Genomic DNA, 27,830 nt, shown 5'->3' with positions numbered 1-27,830 from the left:
AAGCCATGGGTAAATGGTTTCTGGGCACAGTGTTTCTTCCTGCTGTCTAAGTAGCTCTCAATCTCTCTAAATCAATGGGTTCCTCGACTACTTATCAGCTTCCTCCGAACTGTCAGCTAATCAAGTAATTTTTGCCATCTCAGTTACACGTTTCATATTTCTGTATCATTGCAGAACATGAAGGAATGAGAAGGAGAAATAAACTGTGCCATAGGACAAACTAGAAGGAAAGGAAGACACAGGCCCCAAAAAGGCTTGCTCTTAGCTTCCCACCCCGCTTTGAAATAAACACACACAAGTACATGAAAGACAGAAACAGTTAAGTAAGTTTGTTCACTGAAAGTAATTCAAAGCTGAGACGCGGAAACTGAGAAGTAATGCTTAATTTCTAAGAGACAACCAACAGTTTTCAGGAAATGAGTAAAACTGATCACTGCAGTAAATACATCAAGAAAACAGTATATATCTGTCTCTGCTGAGCCCCATATAAATCTTTCCATTAGTTATGCAAAGAAACAAAACTTGATAGTTTTTCACAGCACTGTCAACACAACAAACATGTATGCACATGCTAATTATTCATCCTAAGTTCAACAGCTAGCCAACACATATGAAATAATTCACTGAGAACACTAACTGCATAGTAAAAATAAGCTGTATTTAAATATTTTGTAATGTGCAAAAGTTTATGTAGAGCCAAGGCACTTTTAGTGACTCTTTCTAAACATAATCTTACTTTGTCTAGTATTACATTCTCTAAAGCTGGTTGGTCTTCTCCATCTAGTGGGTGTGAGGTAACCAGAGGTGAAGGACTAGTTGTGTCTGGTGCTACCATAAGACGAAACCTATCCAAGAGCGAGTAAAGTCTTTGGTGTCTGAAAATAGAAGAACACATCAGCAGAGAGCTAACTTACACAGTTTTGTAAATAATTTAAAAATAGAAAGACATCCAGTGAGCCAATTCTAATTTTGGGAGAGAAAAGCAATAGGGTCTTAAGTTCTTTGTTGGATCTATGCAGTCATATGATGCAAAACTGCAAATTTCACCAGCTATCAGTAGCCAAAACAAATGAACTTAGCACCACCAACAATAAAGATTTAATTTATACATGCTTAAGCATAAAATGCAAGCTATTCAGTTTTCTTTATGCAGTCAATCTTTTTAAGAAGAATCAAAGTTAATGTACAGATGATTTGATTGCAGACAAATACATTCTAACAGATACCAAACAAGAATCCATTAAAACTGAACTTTTTTTAAAAAAAGTGTATTAAGAATTCCGATTTGTAGATTTATGTCAGTGTCAGGGGGTTGGGTTTTTTTGTTTGTTTGAGGTTTTTTGGTTTTGGGTTTTTTTTGTTTGGTTGGTTTGTTGTTTACTACAGTCTTGGGCTTTAGATTCTTTGCCCCTACTTCTTTCTTATTTCAGTCAACAGATATTAACCTCAAACAGCAATGACATCAAAAGGAGTAAATTAGACTCTTTCCAAGATTAAATAAAGCTTTTTCAAAAATTGAATAATTTTCTCTTTTTTATAGTAGCAGTTTACTTTTAAACAGCTGGGAGACTAAACAGTTAGAATTTCAACACAGCTGTCTGGGGAAAAACAAAAACAAAACACCCAGAAAAAAAGTCCACCCAGCTTGGACTCACAAAATTCTGCAGAAGTTTCAGGAAAATTAAGTTGTTTTCAGTAATGTCGTTTTTGTCAAGGAATTAATTTGCGGTTGCTGTCTCTCAAAAGTTAAATACCAAGTGGGATGTGGGAAAGAGAATTTGATGCCTTCGAGCCTTTAGCTTGCTTTAATTCTTAAGTATATTGCAAATTCAAGTAATCCAACACAACTGTCCTTGTGGCAGAATATAGCTGCATCTCATGAGAGAGGCTTTACTCCTGTTTTACATCCAAAAAGGACCTGCTATCTTAGATTTAAGAAAAGACCCTAACATAGGAAAAACAGAGTTAGCACAATTAGTACTAGAACATTACTTAGTCTGGCATTTTAACACGTATTGGTATTATTTACCTTGTTGCTAATCCACTGTTCTGAAGGTATTCCTGAATTCTATCCAGTTCTTCAACTGGTAACTGAGTAATGCTGTTCTATAGGAAAGAGTGACAAGAATTTTATAGGACAAAAATGAGTACTTTGAACAGATTAGGAAAATTATAGGCAGATAAAGTGAAATGTAAACATTCAAATATCTCTGTATTAAATTAAAAAATTCCTTTCCAATGTAATAACTTAAACATCATCATATTTTCATGTACTTTAAATCATTACACTTGATTATATTACTAGCACTACCCAATCTTATTTACAAATGAATATATTTAACTTTACCTGTAAAGTTGCAGCCAAAAGCATTTCTACCCGACGGCAAGCCAGTGTGTCAACCATGCGAGCAAGCACACGGAATGGAGTACACAGAAGCTTATCAACATATAATGTTAAGACAGCCCCAGACTGGCTGAGATGTATCCCCTCTAAGCACTGTAAAGTCTTCTTCAGAGTTGTGGGCTAGATGTTGAAACAAAACAAAAAAAAAAACCAGACAAAACCCCAATCAATTAGAATACAAAGATCTTAAAGCTAAAGGGAAAGGCATTTAGAAAAAAATACAGCAGACAACTAGCTGATCAATATAATCATCTATATATGAACAGGTCTGAGTAACTGGCTTATTTAATTAACATGAACACTAAGTTGTTTGATGTTTAACTGTGAAAGCTTACTCTTACAAAGAGTAAGAAAAAAGTAGGAAGCAAAACTTTAAGGAAAAAAGCTGGAGAGACATAGGTGGAATCGTAGAAAGCTTTGAAAACAGTGAGAAGCTGGAACTCTTGCTGGAGGAAGGTAGGAACATGAGCACAGTCAAGATAAGAGATAGTACAGAAACCCAGATAAGCATTAGGGACTTTTTGAGCACATGTTTAATCAGAGAAACAGCGATGGCTACTCAGGATTAAAAGGGAGCGCAAAGAATTTTTTTTTTTTTTTAATTTTTTAAAATATGAGCATCAATTCAGAACCAGTAATCTAAAGGGAGAAACACAAAGACAAACTAGTCTGACTCATGGAACCAATCTTGTTTAAGAGCAGACTGTAAATATCAGCTATTTAATTTTAGTGACTTTTCTGATAATCACCAAACATTTCACAGGAATTACTACCTCTTCCATTCAAACACATTTAGTTCATTCTACTGATTCTCAGACACTAAAGGCCACATTCATCTCACCTGACTTTAAAGTGTTTTATTCACATGCCTAAAGCACTAATGCAGTTGCACTAGATTTGCACAGAGAAGAATGGGAAGAGACAGGAAATTTTAGCAGGCTACTCAGGGTGCAGTAGCATCTCCCCCCGTTAGCTCTAGAGGAAGCCCAGGAAATGACATTTCCCACCTAGTGAGTTCCCAAGATTAAGGTGGATGCATACCAACTTACATCGCTATAAAACATCATCCACTCCTTTTAGTTTGAAAACTAAAACAGTCAACAGAAATCATACACTGAATTTCTGAAGCAGTATTTCCCTCACCAAGAGGCTACAACTTATGGGGCAGATCAATGGGAAAGGCATGAGCTTGCAAATCATTTTCATGTTGTTAGGGCCTATTAACGATGGACTGGTTCCTATTCCTGCTTCTGTAGTTACTAGTTCTGTTATTTATGCTACCAGGGTACTGAAATCAAAGATTTCAGAAAGTTACAGCTTTAATTTACCCTTCAGATATTTATTATGCAGGGGTAATACCCAGGAAGGAGGAAAAGCAGCTTAACCAACTCTCCTTGAATTCATAGATTTGATGGACTGGAACACATCTGATACTGAAGTTGCTAATATAAGGTTCATTGTTTGCATTTTAAAGAAGTGACTTTAAAAATAAAATTAAAAGTTGATAAATGACCCAGAAATGTCAGAATTTGCATACTTATCAGTTAAACTTATGCTGAAATAAAAGTGACTTTATTCTTTAAAAAAAGTCAAAAAGTTAAACTTACAGCTGCAAGATTTTCACACCGTGATTGAATGGCCTGGATGAAGAGACCACTGGCTGCTGAATTCCTGTGGACAGCACTAATAAAGTCTTGTACTGGAGGCTCATGGGACAGATTAATCAAGTCTTGAACATGATTCACAATAAGCCAGGTCAAGTGTTCTGAATCATGTAGGTTTTGACACTAAAGGGGAAAAAATTAAAATCTAATTCTAGTAGTAGCCATGTTAAGCGTTTAATTACTAAAAACTTTATCTGACACAACATGAAGTTTTTCATACATAATTCTGGTAGCTCTTTTAAAATAATGGCATAAAGTGTCTATATTTTAATATCGCCATCATTATTTTTACATGACAAATTTTCCAAATGCTTCTGATCTTATTGCAAATTAAGAGATTTATAATGAATTTGTAAATTTTTTTTTTTAAAAAACACTAAAAATCCAGGTTAGAAACAAGTAAATTGAGAAGGTTGATTCAAAGATGCCGCTTTTAATGAAATGCTGTTTGAAATAAACATGCACACACAGTCTTCTTGTAAAATGTGATTCTCATTTAGGCCTCTATTTAAATATTTCTTATTACTACTGGCCTTAAACACAAGATGAAATTTCTGGAAAGCAAATCCAAAGTGATCTGTCAATAATTGATTTTAAACCTACAGAAACTATGTGTATATCAACAAGCAGTGCAATGCAACATGAAAAGATCTGTAGAGCTAACCAGGTGATGCTGAGAGGCTGACACTCCCCAGTAAAGAGGCTTGGGAGGGTTTTACTTTGGACTACCTCTAATCTGATGCTGGTGACTGAACGTCCATTAGTACCTGAAGTGCTTCTTAAACATAGCTTTTGGTTTAGTTGAATCTGAAAAGAATGCAGTTTGCTTGCCCCAAAACTGCTCTGCAATGCAAACCGAAGTGCAATACTAGATATTACGGGAAGATTCGCTACAAAAGTTCCCAATGAACTAAAATGCTAATATTGAGGCAGCAATAGGCCAAAGCGACAGCAACTGCTCTCATTAGAGAGCCAAAATGGAAGTTAAACGTTAATGTAAAACCCCTCCTCTTAAGGTATAGAGACAGAAATTTATTGTCTCCTAAACACTGTGCGCTGCTACTGAAGTTGGGAAGTTAACACTACTTAGTGTGCTCCTAGCACCTCACAAATAATACCCAGCAGATAATTCTATTACCCACCAGGTATCCCTTACAAGCCAAGAAAATTCACAATTCAGAATAGAAAAAAAAATGCCAAATGAGGTGATATCTAAGCTTACAGACGCAACACCTGAAAATAAAATGACTAGTTTCACAAGTCTTCATTACTTGTGAATCAGACAGATTCAGTTAATGCACATCAGTAATAAAAGATTGTCAGCATAATAAAATAACTCAAAACTATAGTTACAAAATTCATAATTCAAAACTTACAACATAGTCACAAAAAAGAATGAGTGCTCCTCTTCTCACTATCTCTCGATTGCACATGCCACGTTTAGATTCTGAATTCGATTCATCGCTATCTCCAGATATCTGAGGGCTAAGCAATTTAGTCGTAGAAAGACTGTGTCTCCTGCAAGAAGCACATTATATTTTGTTACTATTTTAATATTATATTTTATTACTATAGCTACTGAAGCATTAACAATCAAATTGCTTGGAATATCCTACCAATGTCCTTACATAATATTTATTTTCCTAGAAACTTCATTCTGCAAACATTATACTGCTTTGAAGTAGACACTTCGCTTTCCATCAGCTCTTTACTTTCTAACAATTGCGATATCACTTTTTTGTTCTGTGCTTATTACTTTCTTGGACAGTCTGAAAAACTTCTGAAGAACTAAACAGGTTATTTAAAAGAAACACATGGGCTATTGCATGTCTGGTAGGATAACAGAACCTAATTCTATATTTTCTTCTCAAGCCAAACCAGTGTTCTTGAGCACTTAGTCTAGCGTCAGATCAAAAGTGATGCCCAACCCAGAAAAAAGTAGAAGTGATATTGGTAAATCAAAAAAGATAACTGCAACAAATAGCAGGTGTCACTTTAGCTATTTTAGTTGCCCTACTTTGCTCATAAACCCGGTAGTTTCATGCTTCCTCAAATTAGAATAATATTTTTTCACATCATGAGGTTGAACTGAGGCAAGAATCGCACATTTGAGCAAGTATTAATGCACTCATGTTGTGGAGCAAGATCAGTCTTCTCTAACATTCGCTATGCAAGCATCAGAAATGCCTCAAGTCAGTTGTTAATCTCCCTCTACAGTTAACACAGAGGGATACCCACCCACATAGGGGGTTATCTTCCTTATCCCCAGAGGATGAATCATTCCAACGCCTGACAGGTGGGATGAATTAACTTCAGACCAAGATAACGCTAATTTTAGACCAAATCTCTGCATTTCAGACAACTAATGTTAAGTGAGGTTACTATGGTGCTTGATGCTAATGAATCAGCATGGTGCCGATACTACGTTTTGATAGCATTTAGTAATAGACCCACTGAGAACAGAGAACAGATACAACTATAGTTACAGTTATACTGATTGGATTGTGTTTTCATAAACACAACAGTGTATATGATCTGCATGGCTAGTTATTTGCTAGAAGGCGAAATACAAAGTCTCCATAGGAACATCTGAAATACTGAATATTTTGTTATAGTTATTTCCATAATTTTAATTAAATGTAGTACACAGATGAAGCTTTCTTGGCTTAAAAGTGAAGAGATTACCTGGCAGTTCTTTTGAGGAACAGCAGAGCACAGGACACACTTCCTTAGTTTGACAGACATACTGATATCAGAGCAGACAATATGTATACACGGAAAGTAAATGTAGATCTATTTCAGAATCCAAATAGTACTATTCAACAGGTTGACAGACTTAGCAGATAAAAAGCTAGATTTTTTTAATATAATTTTAGTAAATATAATTATGAGACACACTACTACTACTACTAGGGATCAAAAACAAATCTTACTTTGGGGTTTGATGCACTTCTGACCACCAGTTGTAGTTGGTATAATTGACAAGAAGCAGGATTTGACACCAGAGGAGAACTAAAGAAGGATGCGTGGGAATCATGGACTGAACAAGGTCACTTAAACTTTCAAGGGTATAGAAACTACCATCAGATCCATCTCCTGTAAAAAGTCTGGTGGCTGCAGCTGTGATTCTTCTAAACATCCCTGAAAACAATAAAAGCATGTTAGAGTAACTATGCTCTAGTCTGAATTCTGAAGTATTAAAGTTATTCAGGGTACCCTGAGAATACAAATCATCTTTCATAGCCACTACCATTCCTGGAAGAAAGATGTATCCTAAGTGGTTTTATAAATGTAAGGCAAGTCATGGAGTTTGCCCAAGGGCACTGTGTAAACTGCTCAGCTCCCAGACTCAAGAAGTTACGCGTTAGATCAGACTAGAATTGTAATGAAATCTATCTTCTCAACTTTTTCTCTGTCATGCATCATAAAGTTTATCTGATACATGAAAACCTTACCAAATTTAAAACTGCTAATTATAGACCAGGATTTTTGGGTTTTTGTTTTGTTTATAAAGTAGAAAAAAGAAGTTCTAATTAAGAACCATGCTGTAACTACTATTCCACGTGCTAAGGAAGATCGCTTACAAGTCTCCTACTTCAGATGAGTTGAACATTTAGTTGAAACTAAACTGATACCCTTCCATCCAATTTCTAAAGTGCAAAAAGTAAATGTTTTTAAGTAGAGAAAAGTCATTACCCTGCATACTGAACACTCGGCACAAAAGCTGAATTTTGCTTTCTGACTTGCTGATTCTGTATTCATCTGCCAAAACGAAGGGAGGGAAAACAAGGAAAAAGGACAAACTTGAAGTCATCTAAAGGTACAGGACTTTGAGTTTCTATGAGAAGATAAGATCAGGGAAAAAAGGGTTTCTTCAGAACCAGCTAGAAACCAAACACTAATCAGAATAATGAAGATCTGTAGTGTTGCTTGCTTGCATTGCCAGATATACACAAGAATGAAGCTGTAAATTCCACAGCCATGTGGACCAGTTTAAGCTGCCCCCAGGACCGATAAATACACAATGTAAACAGCAAAGAATGGGAAAAATAACTGAGTCTCAAAACTCGGGTTCCACTTACTACAGTGCTATTCCCATTCCAGCTTCCTGCATTTGCAGTAATTGCACCATCTAGTGACTTTCTACAGTCATGAAAGCCACTACATGCTAATCTTTTCACTTCGTCTATGCCTTTTATTTCTACTAACTTCAAAGTAGCACACTGAGAATGTTCTTTTCTAATCTGGTAGCTTCCTATAGTTGAATACATAGGAGTCAGCAACACACACATTTTGAAAAAACTATAATGGGTGAGAAGACAAAACATCCAAGTAGAATAGTGGTTAAAAATGACAGAAGACCTTAGTCTATGTTCCCAGACACAAGTCACTATAAGCTGCACCTGTAGTTAGAAGAATATAACTTAAAGAGAAAAAAAAAAATAGAGGTTTTAACTGAACAAAAGAGAAGTATTACAAAACCAGGCACTTGGCTAACCCTAAGCCTAAACCTGAAAGAAAATGCTACGACATGAAAATACAGCCCAAGCGTCTGAACAACTTTCCTTCTATTCTGTTGCACCATATCAGGTAACCACATTACTACTAGTACTTAGAGTTGATTTGTAGTCTTAGATTAAAATCATTTCTAGAGATCATGCAACACACATATCCCAGTGCTCTGCATGAGTATTTTAATATTTAATTTTAATTTTGCATGAAAATCTCTACATAGTTCCTGGCAAGACTCACAGTGCAGACTGGAAGCCAGTCGCTGTAGCAGAACTAGCTGAACCCTCCCGTTCCATCATCCCCAGCTCCCACTGCGGATGAACCGACTTCCCTGATTTCAATCACCAGCTTGATTTTCTGATTTCATTGGTCTCGGCTTGACACCATTTAATCACTTACTCCAAATCACCTCCAAATCACACTTGGCATAAGTTATTTGTTATAATATTTGTTTCAAATGTTTTTCCATAACAGCAATTAACAGTATACACACTTTAGTTATTGTTTTAACAGACACAAGGGAAAGAGAACTATCATGCCGTACATCCAGAATCTTGTGCCCTAAAGCAGGCTTAAAACGAAGATCAAGGAAGGCTCCGGTAACCATCACCATATTTTGTGCCTCTTCACTCATAATCCTGGAGTCTTTATGGCAAGAACCTAGGTTTGAAGGACTCAATTTCTTAAACCAAAGCTCTCTTCTGACAAGTCAAAAGACAAAACATCATCCACCATGGCTGCACAAACTCTCACAACATAATCCAATTGGTTTCCCATTCACTTTTCTACCTGGTAATGTCATTGAAGACTAGGAGGAGTAAAGCTACTGAAAGTTAAATCAAGGCAATACAGAAGCTTTGATAGAGAACCAGCTGAAGACCCAGAACACTTCCATCAGCACTTTATTTACTTATTTTAAGTCTACACCTACAATACCTATGTTTTCAAGAAGCAGCTGGTAGCAATGACAGGAATGGAACTAAGTTTTTTTCTCAAGAAAGGACTGTATAACTGAACTCTGTAGGAAGAACTTAAAAAGAAAAAAAAATTAGAGGTTATTGGGACACAATGGAGCACAGAATCTTGTTAAATGTCTAACAGTATTCTGTAGGCACTTTTTTTATTTGCATCTGCTAAGTAGTGAAGTACTGTAACTCCCATTTTACAGATGAGGCCATCGAATGCAGAATTCCTTGTCCCATATCTGTAAACAAGTCTATAAAGAACCAGGGACTTATGCCAAGACCTCTTAAATTGCAGCCAACTACTGTAATCTAAGGTTGGATTTCAGCTGCAGGGTGAAAATCAGAAAGCAAAAAGGACAGTCATATTAAAGAAAGAATAAAAGAATAAAAGAATAAAAGAAAGGGAAGATAGCGCCACTATGAGGAAAATAAGACTAAGGAATCAGGCTAAGGACTAAGGAATTACTAAAGTGCCAGAGATTAGATATCTAGCAGAAGACACCTAAGGCAGAATTACCAAACCTGAAGAAAGGAGCTCAAGACCAGCTAGCTGAAACAGTACTACCTCTCATACTTTACTGGTTTTGGTTTTTGGTTGTTTGTTCAAGTTGGGGGGTGGGGTGGGGGGGTTGTATGTTTTTTTATTAATTATGACAAAGAACAGGAACCTACCTTATCATGAGTCTACACTAGTGGTCTGAGTTACAGTGGTCTGTAACTCAGTATTTTAAGCCTGGACATACCTACCAACCTCCAAATTGAGAAAAGCCATGACAAATACAACTACAAATTTAGAATGCTTTGCATTTTTGGACTGGAAATTTTTAGACAGTTAAAAGGAGAGATGAAAAGTCACTAGTTACATTTTGTTCCACATAGACAGAAGAAATGTGAAAAATGTGCCCTGCATGCATGAGCACAAAGTCTGGGAGGTTCTTTATGCTAAGTAGGACAGAATGTTTTCAGCACCTATGTATTCCAACACATTCAACAATTGTCTCAGAACTGAAAAAACACCCTGCCACTGCATGCTACAACACAAGGCATTGTTTAAAGTATTACCTGATTTGAAGATATGTATTAAGCACATAAGCAGAGTGCCCAGCTCCTGGCAGTAGAAAGTATGTTGCTGCTCATTCATGTCCACTTTCAATTGTTTGGTAACAATATCTTCCAGTAGAATGCCAACCAGTTGTAATAAGAACCTTGAAAAACCATGTATACAATCAACAGAAAAACTATCAATGCAACATCTTTCAGAATAAGATAAGGTTTGCCCATGAAACTCAGTAAGTTTGAAAAATAAAATATCGAGTTCTTGTCCATTCATCCTAAATAGGAGGCTAAATTAAATGCTACAGAACAGGTTGACCTACAACAAATATGATGCTATAGGTATGGAGAGATGATCACAAGCACTTCAATAATTACATATTGGATCTGGGCTATCTACTCATCAGCTGAAGTCGTGATAGCATGCATACACCAGCCCACCTCACTTATACAGCAAACATTCAAAATGCTATAGTGTCTTTATAGTGATTTGCAATGAGCTGAAAACCACACCATGACAGTTACCGCAGCTCAGTTGTGGAGGAGTAACTCAGCAAGACACACTAATTCAGCTGTTTACAGCCTCATCTATCCACACTCTACCACAAAGGTTCCATATCAAACTTCTAGCTTGGGGGGGGGGGGGGAGGGGGGGGAAGATCAAAAGAAACACCAAAAAAGGGCATTTGAGGAAAGCCATCCTTGCTCCTGGCCATAATAATTTCTCAACTCACTCCTGTTAGACATAAGGTCATATTAAGAGAGTCCAGAAGCGCCTTTTCCCTCTACCCATCATCCTCACAGTGAGCTGAATGATAAGAAACAGCATTTTATTTTTATCTGAAATTCCATACTTGAGCAAAAAGGTCTTATTTTCTTAAACAAATAGCTATTTCAAATGCTTCCCACCACATTAAAACATAATGCCTTAATGACAAACGTTATGTCACATAATACCATTGCCATCTCTCCATGCTTCTTTTGCCTGAAGTTTGTCACACTCTGAGGACATCAGCATAGGAAGCTAACTAGACAAAGCCAGCTCTTTAAAAACATGAAATAAAGAGCAGGACTAACTCAATAGATTTGAATCCATCTGCTGCCAAAGTTCTAGTACAGAACCTGGCCTTCTACTAAGGGGATGACTCATCTTTCAGTCCCCGCACAGGGAGGAAGGAAAAGGTTAACCAGTTAAGATTTTGGATCTGATTTTAGTAAGTCCAGGATTCACCCATTTTAACAGTTCCATTAGGTCCTTCACTTGGCTCGAGAAGAGGTATCAGAACAGTCCAAAGTCCCTACTACAAACTGCTCTCTTCCCTCTACTGTCCATCTCATTATTCCTTCCTCCACACACACTCCTCCCATATCAACTTATTAACAGACTTTATTCCTATCAGATAACAGTTCTATACACATGTATATATTGCACAATATGTATGTGATTTCTCAGAAATCTTAATCTTTCCCTCAAGTTACTCAAAAGACAACATACCTAGAAAATGTCTCTTCAGGCAGATATTTAGCCTGTTTAACCTCAGTGTGATCCTCTGGTGCGGATAAGTTATTTTCTCCACGTCTCAGTCTGTTAATTGCTTGACATGAAATCAAATATGGTGAGAAGGAAAGCTCTTGTATACGAGATAGAACGATGTCTTCTGTTGACTGTGAAATCAGAACTCTAAGGATAGCTAAAATTCCAGAAATCCATAGCTGGACAGTGCTCACTGATGCCTAACACAAACACAAAAATGCAGAAGACTGAATACCTTTGAAGTTAAAACAACACAACATAGCACTGTATTAAAAAAAATTAATATTAACTGTTGTATAAAATAAGACCCTTTTGAGAATGGGGAAAGCAGGAAATAACTTTTATATTCAGGTCTTCCAAAATTCTATTCTTGTGGTAACTGTCAAGCTCAAAGTCACTCTCAAACACTCTTAAACAATCTCGCAACTATAAAAACGGGACTAATACTTGCATAAGAAAAATGGGATTTACCTATTAAATTGCATTCTAGAATTTATTGTAATGGTATGTTTCTCTACATTCCTGATCCTCAAAATATAAAATGAAGGCAAGTAATCCATAAGCAGAACGTTCCTGTATAAAGTGCTCCCAGTTGGTAAATCATATTAGTTCTAACCAATTCTTTCCTAAAATCTGCTGCAGGTACTTTAACACCACATTGCAAATTAAGAAAGAGAAACACATGTTCTTTTGTTTTGCATGAAAGACACCAGATTCTCTCTTCTCTGGAAACAATTGCTTACCATTGTTTTAGGAGTAACAAACATACTCCTTAAAAGCATGTCCACAGGGCGAAGGGATGAAGGAGCCAAAATTTCAAACAAAGTGTTCAATACTCCCAGAGCATCATGAGAGTCTATATGCATCTGTAACAGAAAAAACACAAAACTAATTTGTAACTGTCCATTAAAGGTAATTGCAACACACAATTACCATTTCACGTTTTAAACATTTCTATGACAACCTGTGTAAAATAAAGCTGTCCTTTACAGTACAAGATTTAGAGTAACCAAAAGCTATGAAAGGTAAATTAAAGTTTCATTGCAGGCCTTCCTACACAGAAGTTTTGAGAACAGACAAAAATCTATCATATGAAATTCAATATACATACCACATATATTTTATTAGGACAAAAATGCCATGTTCAGAATAAGACCAAAAGACTTACTTGTTATAAAATTTAGAAACTTTTCTCCTCCCTGCACATCCTACCAGGCATATTTATAGAGAGCAAAGCTGGTCATGAATAAACTTAAGCAAGTAACTAGGAGAAAAAAAAAATCCTAATCATCAGAAAAGTGAACAGCTACAATGGTATTAAACTGCAGCAACAGAGGTAGATCAGTTTTTTAGATAAATTATAAAACATTCAAATGCAAAAAGCAAAGGAGTGGAGACAAAATCTGGGTGACCCTATCTTGCTTAAGTAATTTGATAGGTGAGCATGTGCACAGATTCATACAAAACAAAGGCAATTTCAATTTGCCAGCATTTTAGCTTTGCTCAAAACCTGCTGTCTGATCCACAATAACTGCCCACTCCCCCCAACTATGAGATCTCCTCATGGGAGTGGGCATCTGCCATCATGGAGTAAAGAACATCAAGGACACAATTTCACTAGTTTTACTTTTTATCCTTGAAGTAAGTGTTTCTAATTCCAGGAAAGCTGTATCGAAGACAAGTCCTCTGTTGCTTAGGGAGCAGCACTGGGGCGGGGGGGGAAATCTTTCTCCTAAAAGGAATCTTCTTTTCTTCCCAGATACAAAGGGCCTATTCTCCTTCCCCAATGTGCAGTCCAGTAAGACACATGCACACACTGGAGGGAGTCCAGCAGAAAGCCACACAGGTTTGGAGCATCTGTCATACAAGGGGCAGCTGAGATTGTTCAGCCTGGAGAAGGCTCAGGGGGATCTTTATCAATGTGTACAAGTATCTGACCATGGGAAGCGGGAGGAGGAGATGACACAAGTACAGAAGAAAGAGCCAGAATCTTTTCAGTGGTATCCAGGTCCAGGACGAAAGGCAATAGGCACAAGTTGAAATACAGGAAATTCCATTTAAATACAGGTTTAAATACAGGGGTTTTTTATTTATTTGATTTCCACCTGTGAGGATGCTCAGACACTGGAAGAGGTTGCCCAGAGAGGTTATGGAGGCTCCACTCTTGAAGACTGTCAAAACTTGACTGGACATGGTCCTAAGCAACCTACTCCCGTAGACCCTACGTTGAGGGGAAGACAGTATCTAGAGGTCCATTTCAACCTCAACTATTCCATGACTCTGTGATTTATTAGCGCAGTTTCAGACTATGTCTTTTCATTCTCCTCACTAAGAAAAAATGCAATTAGACCCACTGTAGCTACAAAAAAATAATTTTGACATTCTATAAACATGGGAGAATCTTCACACCATTTAATAAGTGTTCTGATATAATCGTGTAAGAGCAGTAGAATGAGCTTCCTCTGGAAACAGTCTCGAAGATACTGCACATACTTCATGCATTTAAATATGACCTTCATCACTTCAAAGACTTAGTTTACCTTGCAGTAATTGTTTTCTGAGATATGGCAACACACTTTCAAGAAAGTCTGTCTTCATATAAAAAAAAAATCAAATACCCAAAGCCATTATTGATACATACATTGCAACAATTATTTTAAATGTTTATAGATTTAAAAATTCATATAATAACCTGTTGTTTTGCAAGCATTGGGAGAATAATGTCAGCTATTTGCCGGGACAATCTTTTCCATTTGTCTTCATTTTCTTTATGACACTGTTGCAATACTAAGATGAACATTTCTAGCACCTGAGGAAAAGTCCAAAAGAATGCAAGTAAACACCCACACTAAAAGGAAACATTTAAGTAATACCATAGTGGGAAAAATATTTACTGTTTCATCTATCTGCCAAAAAAGCAAAAAGAAAACCCACGTAAGAAATCACACAGCATTTTTAAAACCCCATTTTCAGGTTAAAAGTTTGTTCTTAGTTATGACTTTTTTTTTTTTTTAAAGAATTTTCCAGTTACTTTTACAAACTAGAAGAAAAATGCTTTCTTGGTCCTTTTTAAATGGCATTTGTCAAAAGACTACTCAAACAACTGGAAAAAGGATAGTAAATCTAAATGCCGCATCACATACTCAACAAAAAGGGGAGGAAAGAAGAGAGCAATTTCCCACGTGTATACTCTTTTTTTAGTTCAAATAAAGTTTACATTTGGTCAAGGAAACAGAACAGACATTTTTATGGAGCTCCTTCACCTGAGATATGTCACTTTCATACAAAAGGTTACAGGAGAGCATATAACGAAGCACACCAACAGCAAGTATCACTTCTAGTATCCGAATGTGTTAACGGATTGAGGGTTATAGAGACCACAGTTTCAAGGATAGATAGGCCAAAGACACAGCAAGCAGGAGTGTTAATATATGGACTGGGAAGCGGGACAGATGAATCTGGTTCAGAGAACCAGTTTTCTGAAGGAGCACTTGTAAAGAAATTCAAGTAGTTCAGATTCAGAAACGCAGCCGATTAAAAGAAAAGAGAAAGAGAGATCACCAGATTACTTTCTTCCCAAAAAGCTTTCTCATGAGAGAGGAGATAGGAGCGATTCTGGGCTGAATGACTTGAACTCTGGAGCTCCATGGATGGTAGCTACAATTTTAACAGAAAAAAGTCAAAGGTTGCAGCTCTTGGAGCCTCTCAAATTACAAGGACACCACTGCAGAACATCCCAGCCACAGCCTGGGAACAACAGAACTGCCCAGGGGTTAGTTTAGACGTACTGCATCAGCAGAACAGGACAGAATAAGAGCTACAAATGGGGTGGTGTGGGAAGAGCAGTGCATGGGTGGTCTTTAATAGGTTAAGTGTGTCAGGAGGGGATCTGCTAGCAATTGCAGTACCTTATGTAACACAAAGTTATTCACTATTTCACATCATGTGTCTACAGAGTGTCATTTCATATAGTTATATTAGTCATTTTATGATTATAAAACTACAAATTCAAAAGAAAATGTGGATACACAAAATTACCCCAATCTGAACATGCAGTTCTAACAAATTATTTTGACAAGATGTACTGACTTTTTTCCCCAACTATTCTCAGAAAATACATTGCTTACATTAGCATACACCAGAATTGCATTTTCACATGATGAAAGGAAAAGCAAATTAAGTTTGTTAAGCACCTGAATAAGCAATAAGATCCCATGTTAATTATGTCACTTCTCTTAAAATTACTTTTATGTTTTTCTTTTAAACAAAGTGTATTGAAGAAAGTCATTCTTATACTCCTACAAGGCAGAAACATGTTTTCCAGATCCATTAGGTCTGGGGCAAAGTAGTAAGTGCTAACAACTGTCTAACTACCAGTTTCATTATCTTATTCAAGTAATTTGTATTTTAAAATGTTATTGAAGATATTGCTATTGTACAATACCTAAATCATCTCTATGCAGCATGTTTCCTACTTTTAATCCTGTCCTCTTTTCCACTTTTACACCCTTCTTTTAAGTTTCTTGAATCCTAATTTATTACAACTCTTCTATTAACCTTCTCTTTATTCAATCTGCAACACAACCAAGATCATGATCCTAACTGGAGCTTTTCAGTGCTTTGTTACCTAGGCTTGACTACAAAATCCCACAGAAATGTTATTTGACTTGAAATACTGATCTGTAGTGCAGAACCTTTCCCCTACCCCTGAAAATGTTCACATACTCTCTAAGGAAAGATCACATACAGAGTCCAACTATTCAAGTTTTGTATACAAAATCATTAATATTGCTTTGACTGCTAAAAATGCTTCAGGCAATGTTACTCTTTTACAGACCGTAAACAGGGACACTTTGCCCTCCTCTCTTACCTGGTGGTACTGAATCAGTCTCAGCAGCATTGACACTACCACCTCCTTTTGTGTTTCCAACTCTTTTCCAGCATCAGCTTTATTTGTTCCTCTTAACACAAAGAGATCATGAACGATGGGTTGCAGAGCTGGTATTGCTGAAATAAGATTTGTTTGTTTGTTTGTTTTGGCATGAGACAAGCCACTCTTGAACAGTGTTTTCTTGTTCTAGCAGTTCAGCTACTAAAAGTAAACTGTGCTTTAGCTTATTAAAGGTTTCACCCATCCCTAAAAAAACAACCAAAAAACTAAAAACAAACTCCAAACTTATCATGCATAATGATATTTATCTTTTTACTTCTAGTAGAAAGTTTATATTGTGGACACATTTGCCCATTCTCATAGAGCTAAAATAGATATTTTTATAAAGTATTTCTCAGCAGAATCACTGGAAAGTATGAGAGAGATACTCCCACTTGAAGGCTGAAAGTGGAGGGAAAGGGAAGTGGACTAAAAATTAAAATCAAAGCCTTTAAAGTACTGCTATGTTGTGAACTTATTACCTAATAAAGTTTCAAATAAAAGCTTCGTTGCTATTATGTTCGATGCAGAATATGGGGTAGCACTGTTAGCAGGGTACAATAAATTTCCTGAAGGAATTAAGTGAGACTTATTTCATGTATTAAAAATTTAAAAGCTAGTGTCTTCTGGAACGATCAGTATGATTACAGTTTTCTAAAGCTTAGTATTCAATACTGGTTTTATTGCTGAATTGTTACTAATATTAGTGTTGGTGCCTTTTTTCTTTTCCTTTTTTTTTTTTTTTTTTTTTTTTTTTACTTACCATGTGTAACAGCTTTCCTCCCACTGGCCATGATACCATCACACAGCTGAATGATCTTAGGAATTCCAATTATCTGTTTGGAGTGATACCGCTCATAAGACAGCAACACCAGGAAAAAAAAGATATTAGGAATAATGGCTTCAGATTCCCTGAAAACAAAAAATTAAGTGTGTCAAGTTTGAATTGCATAACTCTGTTCAGTAAAAATGAATCTTTTTACAATAAGATTTTTTTTTAAGAATATGTTGTTCTGCTTTCATACAGTATTTCTATAATTTTTGTGCCCTGTTCATTACTATGGGTTTTTTCCCAAGGGATTTCTTTCAAGCTTTGGCCATTACACAGTTACTAATACTATAACATATATCTAATGCACAACACACATTGGAGTATTTCTGTAGGAGACCCACAGAGCAAAAAAACCACTTATCTCTTCATACAAACTCAAGTGTGAGAAAAAACAGAAATAGCTGACAATGAAAATTCCACTGCATTGCTTATGATCCATTAGGTACTATACAAAATGTACCAGGTGATCAGAATACAAATGGATTCACACTGAGTCCACAATAGGAAGAAGTAGCTCTCCCTTCAGCAACTGAATCCTAGCAATGAAGTGTTGATTCCGGAAAGCAAAGCTTTGTGGGATGGGGGGAGTCCCAAAGGAATGGTTTTACAATACCAAATGGAGAAACAGCACAGCATAGCTTAAGATTTTTTTTTCCACGCTACTTCCCGACTTCTTCAGCCACATGGAACCTAAATCATCTGAAAGGGCTACCACCGGAGCCAAAGAATAAACAAGCGTATTGCCCAGAATGTAACTCTCCCTTTCTCATAAGGCAGAAATAACCAGCAAAAACTAATCACTTCATGCTTTAGAATAAGACAAGTTGTAAACCCGCACTGTTCAAAGGATCTTTGCTAATTTCATACCTGAACTGTCCTACTTCAATGTATTCAAACTGCTTTAGCACAAATCCAATAAACACCTAAAGAGAAAATAAAGTGTACAACAGATACAGAGACATTAATTCCCATTTAAAATCATTTTGACAGGTTATAAAATGCGTGTTTTAGAAGGAGAGAAAGAAAAGACAGGTACTGAAAATCATTTTACTTACAGTTCATTCTAATGTGTTATGAAGTGTTCCCTCTACAGTTACAGAAGATCTTGACAATCTTGGTGATGTTAGAGCTTATTACAGTTTGCACAAACCTATGCCACGTTTTACCTATAGTCTATATATTTTTAAGTATAACTTTCTCACTCATGTAACACACACTATTTGAGGCACTACAGTCAAGAAGTTAAAAATCAACCAAAAATCTAGCTCTAAACCAAGATACAATCTAAAGTATTCATGCATTGATAAGATTTATCTGTGTACAAACTTATAGGAAAGTTATGTATTGCAACTCATACTAGTTTATAAATCCAAAAATGCTGTAGGAAATAAAACACTTAAACTTTATTTTCTGTTACAAATTTACTGCTTATATGGACTACCACAGAGACTACTGTATTTGCCACTAGCTTCCCCCGCCATTAAAATCAAATAATGGTTGTCAACAGTGATCTCACCACTATCAGTCACATGGAAGTCCATATTCTCAATATAGAAAGAAGGTATTTCTATTTGTAAATGAAGTTTTATTTAACAACACTGACTGTATTGTCCACATCATCTTATTCCTAAAGTCAATCTGATGAACAATTCTTAAATAGCTGTTGCAGAGCTTAGAAAGTAATTTATATGCAATAGAAAACCAGAAATCTGAAGCTCTTTGTGGTTGGGGGGGGAATTGAGTCTCACCCTCCTTTAAATCTTTGTTTTCACCTATAGTACAATGAATGGATTGTTGCAAGAATTTTTGCTGTAAATATTAAGCCTGCTAGTGAGATCCCTGTGTTACAAATTTGCAAGAACGGTGGTGTACCAACCTGATCCGAATCCAGAAGACAGTAGTTAACTCGTAGCTGAACCAGTTGAGCAAGCAAGTCTAGAACTTGTCTCTGCAGCTGTACGGATGTTGTTGTAGTATATTGTTTCAATGCTTTTATGACAAGGGGTTCAAATAAACGAATGTGATTGTGAATAGCATTCTGTAATAGAGAGATTTTAAAGTAATCTAATATCTGAACAGGTCTCCGATTCAAAACCAAAGTACGTTTTAAGAGGAGGAAAAATGTTTTAAATCTAAGGTACAGCTCTTTCAGGAGTACATAGATACAAGTACCTTATCAGCACGATGTTTTGCTGCACTGGTAATGCTAGTTTTCAGCTGTGTAGAAACTTTTTGCAGCACATCAAACCATCTGTCAAAAAAACCAAACAAACCCATACACTTTAAAAAAACGGAGGGACAAACACTCTCTTTAGATGCATATTGTTTTACCAATGCCAACTTTTCTTTATCTACTTGACTGCTTCAAGAATCTTAGTAAAACAAAAGAGCAAAAGAGACAACCTACAGTACACTTTGATCAGATCACATGGACTTGTGGACAACAAACCAGAGAAAGAATTTCTGGTCTTTGCTTAGTCATCCTTCTGCCTTTCCTTTAAGACTGACTATTTGCTAAAATTAGCAAATTAATGAAATAGTTTTGAATACAAGCATCTAAAACTATTATGCTTTTAAAAAAACTTAAGTGATATCAATTTTAATGATTTAGCTTTGATTTGGAAAACACATCAGTGGTAATCAATACAGTGTTGCATTCAGGATCTCACTACCAAGACAAATTATTCTGCTTAAGTCTACAAGAAATAAATAATACACTATACCGTAATTTCAAGTTACTTAGCTCCCCTATGATACTTGCATTTATGAAAAACAATAAAAAGAGATTCTCGTTCAAGTTAACATTATATCATAAGGAAACAGTTACCCTGAAGCATCGTGTTCCTGCTCAGCCTGAACCATATTCCTTAGACTAGCATCAGCAAGGGCCTGTGTAAAATGCGTGTATGGTGCCATGAAGCAATAATGATAGAGACCAGGTCTCAAATTGGAAGAACCTAAGCGTTGAGCTTTGCCTTGAGCTTTGTTGGGGTTTGAAGACAAGCCATCATACTGAGAAGCCAGATTTGTCCCAAACAATGTTTTCAACAACTAGAGAAGAAAATTGGAAGGAAAAAAAAGTTAACATTTCAGGAAAAAAAACTTGACTTCTCATCCTCCCAAAGGACTTAAGAGGAAAGGTCAAAGTGCAAACTGTGGATCATGTAGTCAAATACAAGATGACAGAAAAAAGCTGGAAAAAAGAAACAATCCACACCTCACCCAAAAAGATATGATTATTTTTGCAACTGAAGCTATTTCTATGTGACAACTCAAAATAGTCTACTAAAACTCGCCTCCCACCAAAATTAAGCTTTGATGACTTGAAACCAAACGTTTAACTGGCAGTCTGCAAGAAATCCGTCAGTAAGGCAGTTCTTTGCTTTCCAGGTTTTTGATGTAGTTAACTGGCTACAGAATACATTTGGGAAGGTAAGAAACAAACTTGTTTTCTGAGCATTAGCTAAAATAGTTCTTTGAACCGGAGGCAGTTCAAGAAGAAACTATATTGTTCAGATGGTATCAAGTTTCAGAACAAGTCATGAAAATTAAAGACAACATGCTCTGTTTGCTCTGGGCTACAGTTCCTTCACACCACTTCCCTTAAAAGAACGACCAGTCGTAGTATCCAATTGATAACCACAGGACATCAGGATTAACCTTCCAGTAATACAAAAAAATTACCTCCTTACCTGCTGTACACAAACTGTTGCAATTGTTGGTTCTCTGTTGAAACATGATTTCAGGTATCCCAAAATTTCTTCTACACACTAGAAAAGCAGAAAAACAAGTGCACCTAATTCAGTTTTTCTTCATGACATAAAGCATTACCATGAAAACTGGACAATAGCACAAGTTTTTTTTACTAAGTAAAACTACACTAATTTAAGGGAAATCGTGGAATTATGTAAAGAAATAAAAATGCAAGATCTGCCTCCTAGTCTTAAAATACCACAATGCCTAACACCACAGTTAAGGAGAAAAAATATCAAGACATAGGAGAGGAAGGAGAGACATTTCATGTATTTAACATGAGTATATTTAACATTATTAATATAGTAAGAATGATTGAAGGCAAACCATTTGCTGGAAAGAAAAATCTCCAGTAAAAAAATACCCCAGTTTTCAACAGCAGTAATTTAACCCCGAAAACCTCCTTAGCACTTTACCCAACATTGTGGCAACACAATGCTTTTAGGACTACTGTCCCTCTCAACAGTACCAATTTTAAAATCAATGCTACGTGCTTTTTCCCAGTAAGGACCACAGATATTGGACAACTTAACTACAAAAGAAAAAACACACAGGTCTTATACCTTTCCAATGTCTTGAAGAGTAGCAAGTTCCAAGATTTGAGACAGAACATCTAAGGCAGACCGTAAGAAACATCCGAACTTTTCATTACTGTTCTGGAGATCCAAAGTAACCTGGTCCCAAAAAGTAAAACCACACTTTTCCTTAACCATTACTTGACAAGGAGATAAAAATTACAGAAAGAAGTGGGTATTGACACAAAATGATCTTTTGCCTAAAATTTCAGCATAGTTCAATCAACACCACTGACAGCTTAGACTCCCTTATGAATTGCTGGAGAGGTAGGACTTCATTTTGACTAAGAAAGGGATCTTCTAGCTTGAGGAAGTTAGAGCGTCCAGGAAGGCTTACGATGTTGACAAGTAATGGAGAAGGGGTAATATATTTCTCAGAAACACAGTAGGTGTAATAAGAATACACCCCCTGAAGTGTACAAATCGGATCACCAAGCCCCTAGGAAATGCATCTTCTATTATCTGAACTAATGAGGAAAAAGCTTACCCATCCTGGAATAAACTGCAGAGAAAATAGACATTGGGATCCATTCGGCATTGCCAAGCCAGGAAAGGGTCATTTGGTATCAGCAGAGAAACAAGCAATAGGGTGACCGTGCCTATCAGGGTTTTTTGTTTGGTTGTTTTTTTGTTTTTATTGGTGGTGGCTGTGATTTTTTTTTTTTGTGGATAAACTGTTTACACAGGCAAACAAGTGAGCCTCGATACAAGCAGAGCCATGTTTAAAAGAAACACAAAGTGATTGCCCAACCACATTCTAATTCAATCAAACTGTATCATGCAGTACCTTATAATTAGCATGGGTTGCTTTCAAGACATCGTATAACTTCAGATATGATGGAAGATGATAAAAGCTTCCTACTGAAGACGATTTACTTGTTGGAACAGGCCCAGTAGCATCGGTTTGCCTAGCAGCTTAAAAATATATCATAGATTAGAACAACATACTTTTCCTAGGGTGCTCATGACATGTTTACTCAACGTAATTTACCATATCTAAATTATTAGACAGCATGAATTTTTCGATCTGCATGCATATTTTAAACTGCAAAAACACATGCTGTACAACTAGAAAATGAACTAGCATTCCAAGAAACTAGTCCTCTAAGGTAAGAGAAATTAACCCAGAGGGCTTATTATTGAAGTGCAAGTACAATTTACAAAACAGAATTAACACTCATTTCCTTCATTCATTACTAAGGAAAAAAAAGTTTTCAAGGTTCAGAATCTTGTTTCCAAAAGCAACGTAAGCTACCCCTGCCAAAAGTTGCAAAGCAACTTTCAAATTTCTTTTAAGTAAAATACATGCAAAAATTACTTCTTAATTTTAGTTAATAGCTGAGTAGATTCAGAAAAAAGAGTAAGGAAAAGGATTCAGAAATACCCTGCTTCTGAAAAGTACAGTTAATTTTAATAGAAAACAAAACAGTAAGGAAGCCCCCCATCCACAGCTGCCTTTCTTGCAACGCCATACTTCTGACAGCAGGTCTGCCAGCCTTTTGAACTACGACTTCAGAAAACAAGTTACTCAGTTTTATTTCTTCTCTCTATGCCATAACCATACTTAGGTGGGGATGGTAGGTGGGAGGGTTAATAGCAGTAAGTGTGCTTACCTGGACTCGTTTCACCACCCTTTTTAGGGCTCATTGGCACAGATGTCTGTTCGACAGACTCCCTCTCCTTCCCCTTCCTCCGAATTGGACTAAGAGAAGGTGGGTTTGTGAGAGAAGGTAACGCTGCCTAGAATTAAAAGAAGCTTTATTAATTTTGTATGCACAAGTAGCTTTTCTTCTTCTACACAAATACAAGCATATTCATCTTTTGTTTAAACTCCCCTTTGTTTGACTGTCAGTTGAATTAAAATGTCTCAACTCTCGGGTTCAGGACATGAGTTCCTTGAGTGAAAAGGAAGAAGTTTAATATATACCCTACTTTCCTTCTCAACTTCGGCATAAGCCAATGAGATGGAATTAGAGCTCAAAGTTTCTTTTGATTCCAAACAAACAAGTGTCAAAAAAATATTTTCACATTTTTAAAATATGAAGAAATCACTAATCCTAGTACCATTGTCTTACAGTTACTAAATCAGTCCCAAAATGTAGATGCCTCGAAACAAAACAAAAACTCAAACCCAGAAGTACCTCATATGAGCTGTTTCAGAAGTTAAAATATTTTGCAGGATATTTAAAAGATAGAAGTGTTATTTTAAGCCCCAAAAGGAGCTCAGTCCACTATAGCCAGCCAAGCAACCCAAAAGTCAACAGATGTTTGCCAGAGCATGCAATCCAATACTCCATTTACTATATACACTCCTCACTGAATTAATGTTTCAAGTGAAGTCACCAGGAAGAAAAGGTTCAAAATTTAAAGTAATATTAGAAACACTGCAGAACTAAACAAAAACCTGTTACATGGAAGAACGATATGCATATTCTTGTCATGTTACTTGCTTTCCTACACCTAGTGGAGTCATCAAGGTATTAAATAGTTACCTGTATCAACTCTAAAATGTGGAGCCTTGAAGAGGTCTGTATCACAACAGTACTTAAGTCACACAATTTTATTTATTTTTAATACATACCTTTACTGCTGGGCCAGGAGCAACATCATCCATGACATGTGCACAAATATTAATGACCTTCAGCAGATGAGAAAAGAGCTGTTCTACTAAAGTAACAAGAGTTCGATCTGCCAGAGCCGGCCAGGGTTCCTCCTGCTTTGCAGCACCTTGGTTTGAATCTTCTTCAGCACTCCAGGGATTCTTTAAGCACTTGGGAGCACTTGCTGCAACAGGAATCACATTATTTAAAGAAAAAGAAGATTAAAACTTGGAATTAAGCATCAGAAGATTTTAAAAGCATATCACCTCTATATGAACAGAAATTCAGATAGGGAAAAGTGAGCCTGTATTTTCAAAACCAGCAGTAGGTGCATAGTTTTAAACAACAACAACAAAAAGTGTTAGTTCTTTGTACTCAGCCTGTACTAAGCATACCGCACATTCCCTTTGGCAACTAGAGGAAATTTGCAACTTGGAGGCAGTATCTCTGCAAACCTCCTGGGTGCAAGAATTTCCTTCTTTATTTCTTCTGCTCAATCTTGCAAGTATTTTGTTGCGTGCAATCCGGAATAGGGTGAGATATGGGCCTTCCGATGCTAATGGTAAAAATATCAGGACAATCCTACTGTTCTTGTTCCGCCTTACCTGCAAGCAAGTTTCCAGTCAAAATCAAAGCATCCTGATGTGCAGAGAGGTCCAGTGGGAACCATGCTGATGAAAGGAGAGACAGGACCATGCCGGCCATTCCAATGGTGCAGCCCTTCTGAGCTTCATCTGAAGGACTTGGCTGGGAAACACTGGAAGTTTAATTTTGGAATGTCATATCTTTTTCTCCCCTTTCAGTAAGTTTAAAGTCTCAAGAAAACTAAGAGTCAAGTAGACTGCTAATCAGAAAAAAAAAAAAGTACTACAGAAATGCACATTTAACACTCAAGGAGGACTTAAAAAAAGTTTGCAGCAGAGACCTGACAATACTTTCCATTCTTGAAGACTGTTCTTTTTTTTTTTTAAAAAAAGCAAATATCAAAGCTGCTAGTGACATCTACTGATAAACTGAAGAATTCTGTATTTAATTGTTTGTTTTTAAAATAAGATAAAATTTTCCAACAGAGTTTCAGGACACCAGAAGAGTAAAATAAGAGTAGAGACACAAGAACAACGAAGAAAAATCAACACAAATGATGTTAAATCTATTTAAAAACCAAACAACTCTACACACGCACATCTTCAGTAGCTAGTTTTACAGCTCACGTGGCACAGCACATTGATAATCAGCGGCAAGATCAAAGCTTTGCAATTGCCAACTGCACAGTTACATTCTGAAGAACTTCTTCAGAATGTAAGTACTTTGGGGCTATCATATATTAACTACATAACACTTAGTTAAGTATTGCAGATCTCATTTGCTGTTCCCATGCAGTATGCCAAATGAGAACAATTTAAATGCATCTGACACTTTTATAGTTATAAAAGCAATTATGAACCAGCTTCCTTCACCCACTGTTTTTCAACATAAACTTGAGATCAAGGTGAAAACGATGATGTTCAGACTTTAAAGAGATACTACAAGACACAATATCCTGAAGATAAACATTATTTCAAAAGCATGGAAAATTTTCTTCTATTGCTTATTTACTTATTTATTACTTATTACGCTGACCATATGTATCTTTCTATTACAGCAGTTGCAGCCAATCCCTGTGGTTCCAGAGATGACAAAGTGCTGACACTTAATATCATGACAACCTGATGTTACACTCTTCTGTATAAAGTTCTTAAATAACTGCTAAGATAAGCTTAACAGCATATATCTGAACCAGGACTTCTGATACCTAAATAAGTGTACTTCTGTTTCACAAGCATGAATTTCAGAAGCTTGAATAACTGATGAGGGAACATACCCACAGTGCCATCCCACGCTCCAGGTGCAGACTGGAAATGTTGTGGAGAGAAGACACAAAGCTTCACAGCAGCCAAACTGAAAAAGTTAACACCAAGAACTGAATCAGTTTCATCACTGGAAGAGTTAGTAACAACAACAAGGTATCTTAAGAGTGAGAATTAAATATATTACTAATGCCATTGCCACAGTACCAAAGCTGCAGATACCAATATAGCCAGGAAATAATTAAAAATAAAGCAAGCAAGCAAAAAAAGAGAAAAGAAAAAGTCAGCCATTATAGCAACTAAGAAAACTCACCGTAAGTGCTCTCGTAGTGGATATTGTCAATGCATGGGAAATTGCTGCAATAACCCTTGAGAGATTGTTTTCCATAGTGACATCTGTCGGACTTTGCAGCATATTGTAACCTCTATATGTTCTGAAATAAAAATATTTATACCACTAAAACATGTACTTAAAAAAATAAACACCTCAATCAAAAATGATTATGGCTTAAATTACCATTACGTATTTTATAGGCTGCTTATAAAATACAAAAATCGGAGAACACTCTAAATACCACCTTATTATGTTTTAATATTTTTACTTCTGTACTAGCAAAAGCAATTTAGTTTATAAATCAAATCTCTGTTAGCCAACAGAAACAGTAGATCAACTCTCAATACCTAACTAGGTGCTCTAGAAATCACCACCAATTTAGCATTAGTCTTTGCTTTTGCTCAAATCCATCTAACGTTTTCACATGTTTACAAACTTTGGATTATTGCTGTGAAGAGATTATTGATGTAGAAAAATAACTATTTTGTACTTTAAATAACACAGTGTGCACAAAGTTCTATTGTTTCCATACTACAGTTTATAAATCTTGAGTGATATGATCAAGATGATGTATGGAAAAGGCACATAATTAGAAACTTGTATGACAACTTGATAGAAGCAAAGAGCACCCATAAATATATACAACTCATACTGTCTATAAGATAAGATATTTAAACAGAAGAGATTAGGGAAGTATAGTTGGCAGCAAAAATACAGCAACGAGATCACACTATCAAAATCAGAATGCAGTACAGACTTCTGCAACCACAATCATTAAACAGGATGTGAAGAGTTATAAATCCTGATCAACATACCTGAAGAACAAT

General features: G+C 36.3%; 1 protein-coding gene across 7 annotated transcripts in view; it reads right to left on the bottom strand.

Annotated features, from left to right (window-relative positions):
• HTT (huntingtin) overlaps positions 1-27,830 on the bottom strand; it is a 96,618-nt gene that overhangs the window by 36,913 nt on the left and 31,875 nt on the right. For 4 of the 7 annotated variants that reach the window (XR_012673446.1, XM_075148629.1, XM_075148630.1 and 1 more), the window contains 25 exons: positions 26,983-27,103; positions 26,684-26,760; positions 25,428-25,579; positions 24,804-25,006; positions 23,836-23,962; positions 23,010-23,137; positions 22,211-22,321; positions 21,587-21,664; positions 20,722-20,945; positions 20,067-20,145; positions 19,771-19,932; positions 18,762-18,817; positions 17,826-17,974; positions 17,003-17,139; positions 14,825-14,941; positions 12,876-12,998; positions 12,094-12,332; positions 10,608-10,750; positions 7,765-7,830; positions 7,002-7,209; positions 5,445-5,586; positions 4,012-4,191; positions 2,348-2,524; positions 2,030-2,106; positions 737-875 (listed from right to left, as the gene is read on the bottom strand). Coding sequence is in view for 6 of the 7 variants with exons in the window: in XM_075148629.1 (XP_075004730.1) it covers positions 737-875; positions 2,030-2,106; positions 2,348-2,524; positions 4,012-4,191; positions 5,445-5,586; positions 7,002-7,209; positions 7,765-7,830; positions 10,608-10,750; positions 12,094-12,332; positions 12,876-12,998; positions 14,825-14,941; positions 17,003-17,139; positions 17,826-17,974; positions 18,762-18,817; positions 19,771-19,932; positions 20,067-20,145; positions 20,722-20,945; positions 21,587-21,664; positions 22,211-22,321; positions 23,010-23,137; positions 23,836-23,962; positions 24,804-25,006; positions 25,428-25,579; positions 26,684-26,760; positions 26,983-27,103 (3,415 nt within the window). In the remaining variant the exon portion in view is untranslated. The remainder of the gene's footprint in view (positions 1-736; positions 876-2,029; positions 2,107-2,347; positions 2,525-4,011; positions 4,192-5,444; positions 5,587-7,001; positions 7,210-7,764; positions 7,831-10,607; positions 10,751-12,093; positions 12,333-12,875; positions 12,999-14,824; positions 14,942-17,002; positions 17,140-17,825; positions 17,975-18,761; positions 18,818-19,770; positions 19,933-20,066; positions 20,146-20,721; positions 20,946-21,586; positions 21,665-22,210; positions 22,322-23,009; positions 23,138-23,835; positions 23,963-24,803; positions 25,007-25,427; positions 25,580-26,683; positions 26,761-26,982; positions 27,104-27,830) is intronic. The other 3 variants (XM_075148631.1, XM_075148634.1, XM_075148632.1) reach the window with 2 other exon arrangements.

Source organism: Calonectris borealis, chromosome 4, assembly GCF_964195595.1.
Source record: "Calonectris borealis chromosome 4, bCalBor7.hap1.2, whole genome shotgun sequence".
Classification (NCBI taxonomy): domain Eukaryota; kingdom Metazoa; phylum Chordata; class Aves; order Procellariiformes; family Procellariidae; genus Calonectris; species Calonectris borealis.
Note: the sequence above shows the minus strand (reverse complement) of the source record. Positions and strands in the feature narration are given on the sequence as shown.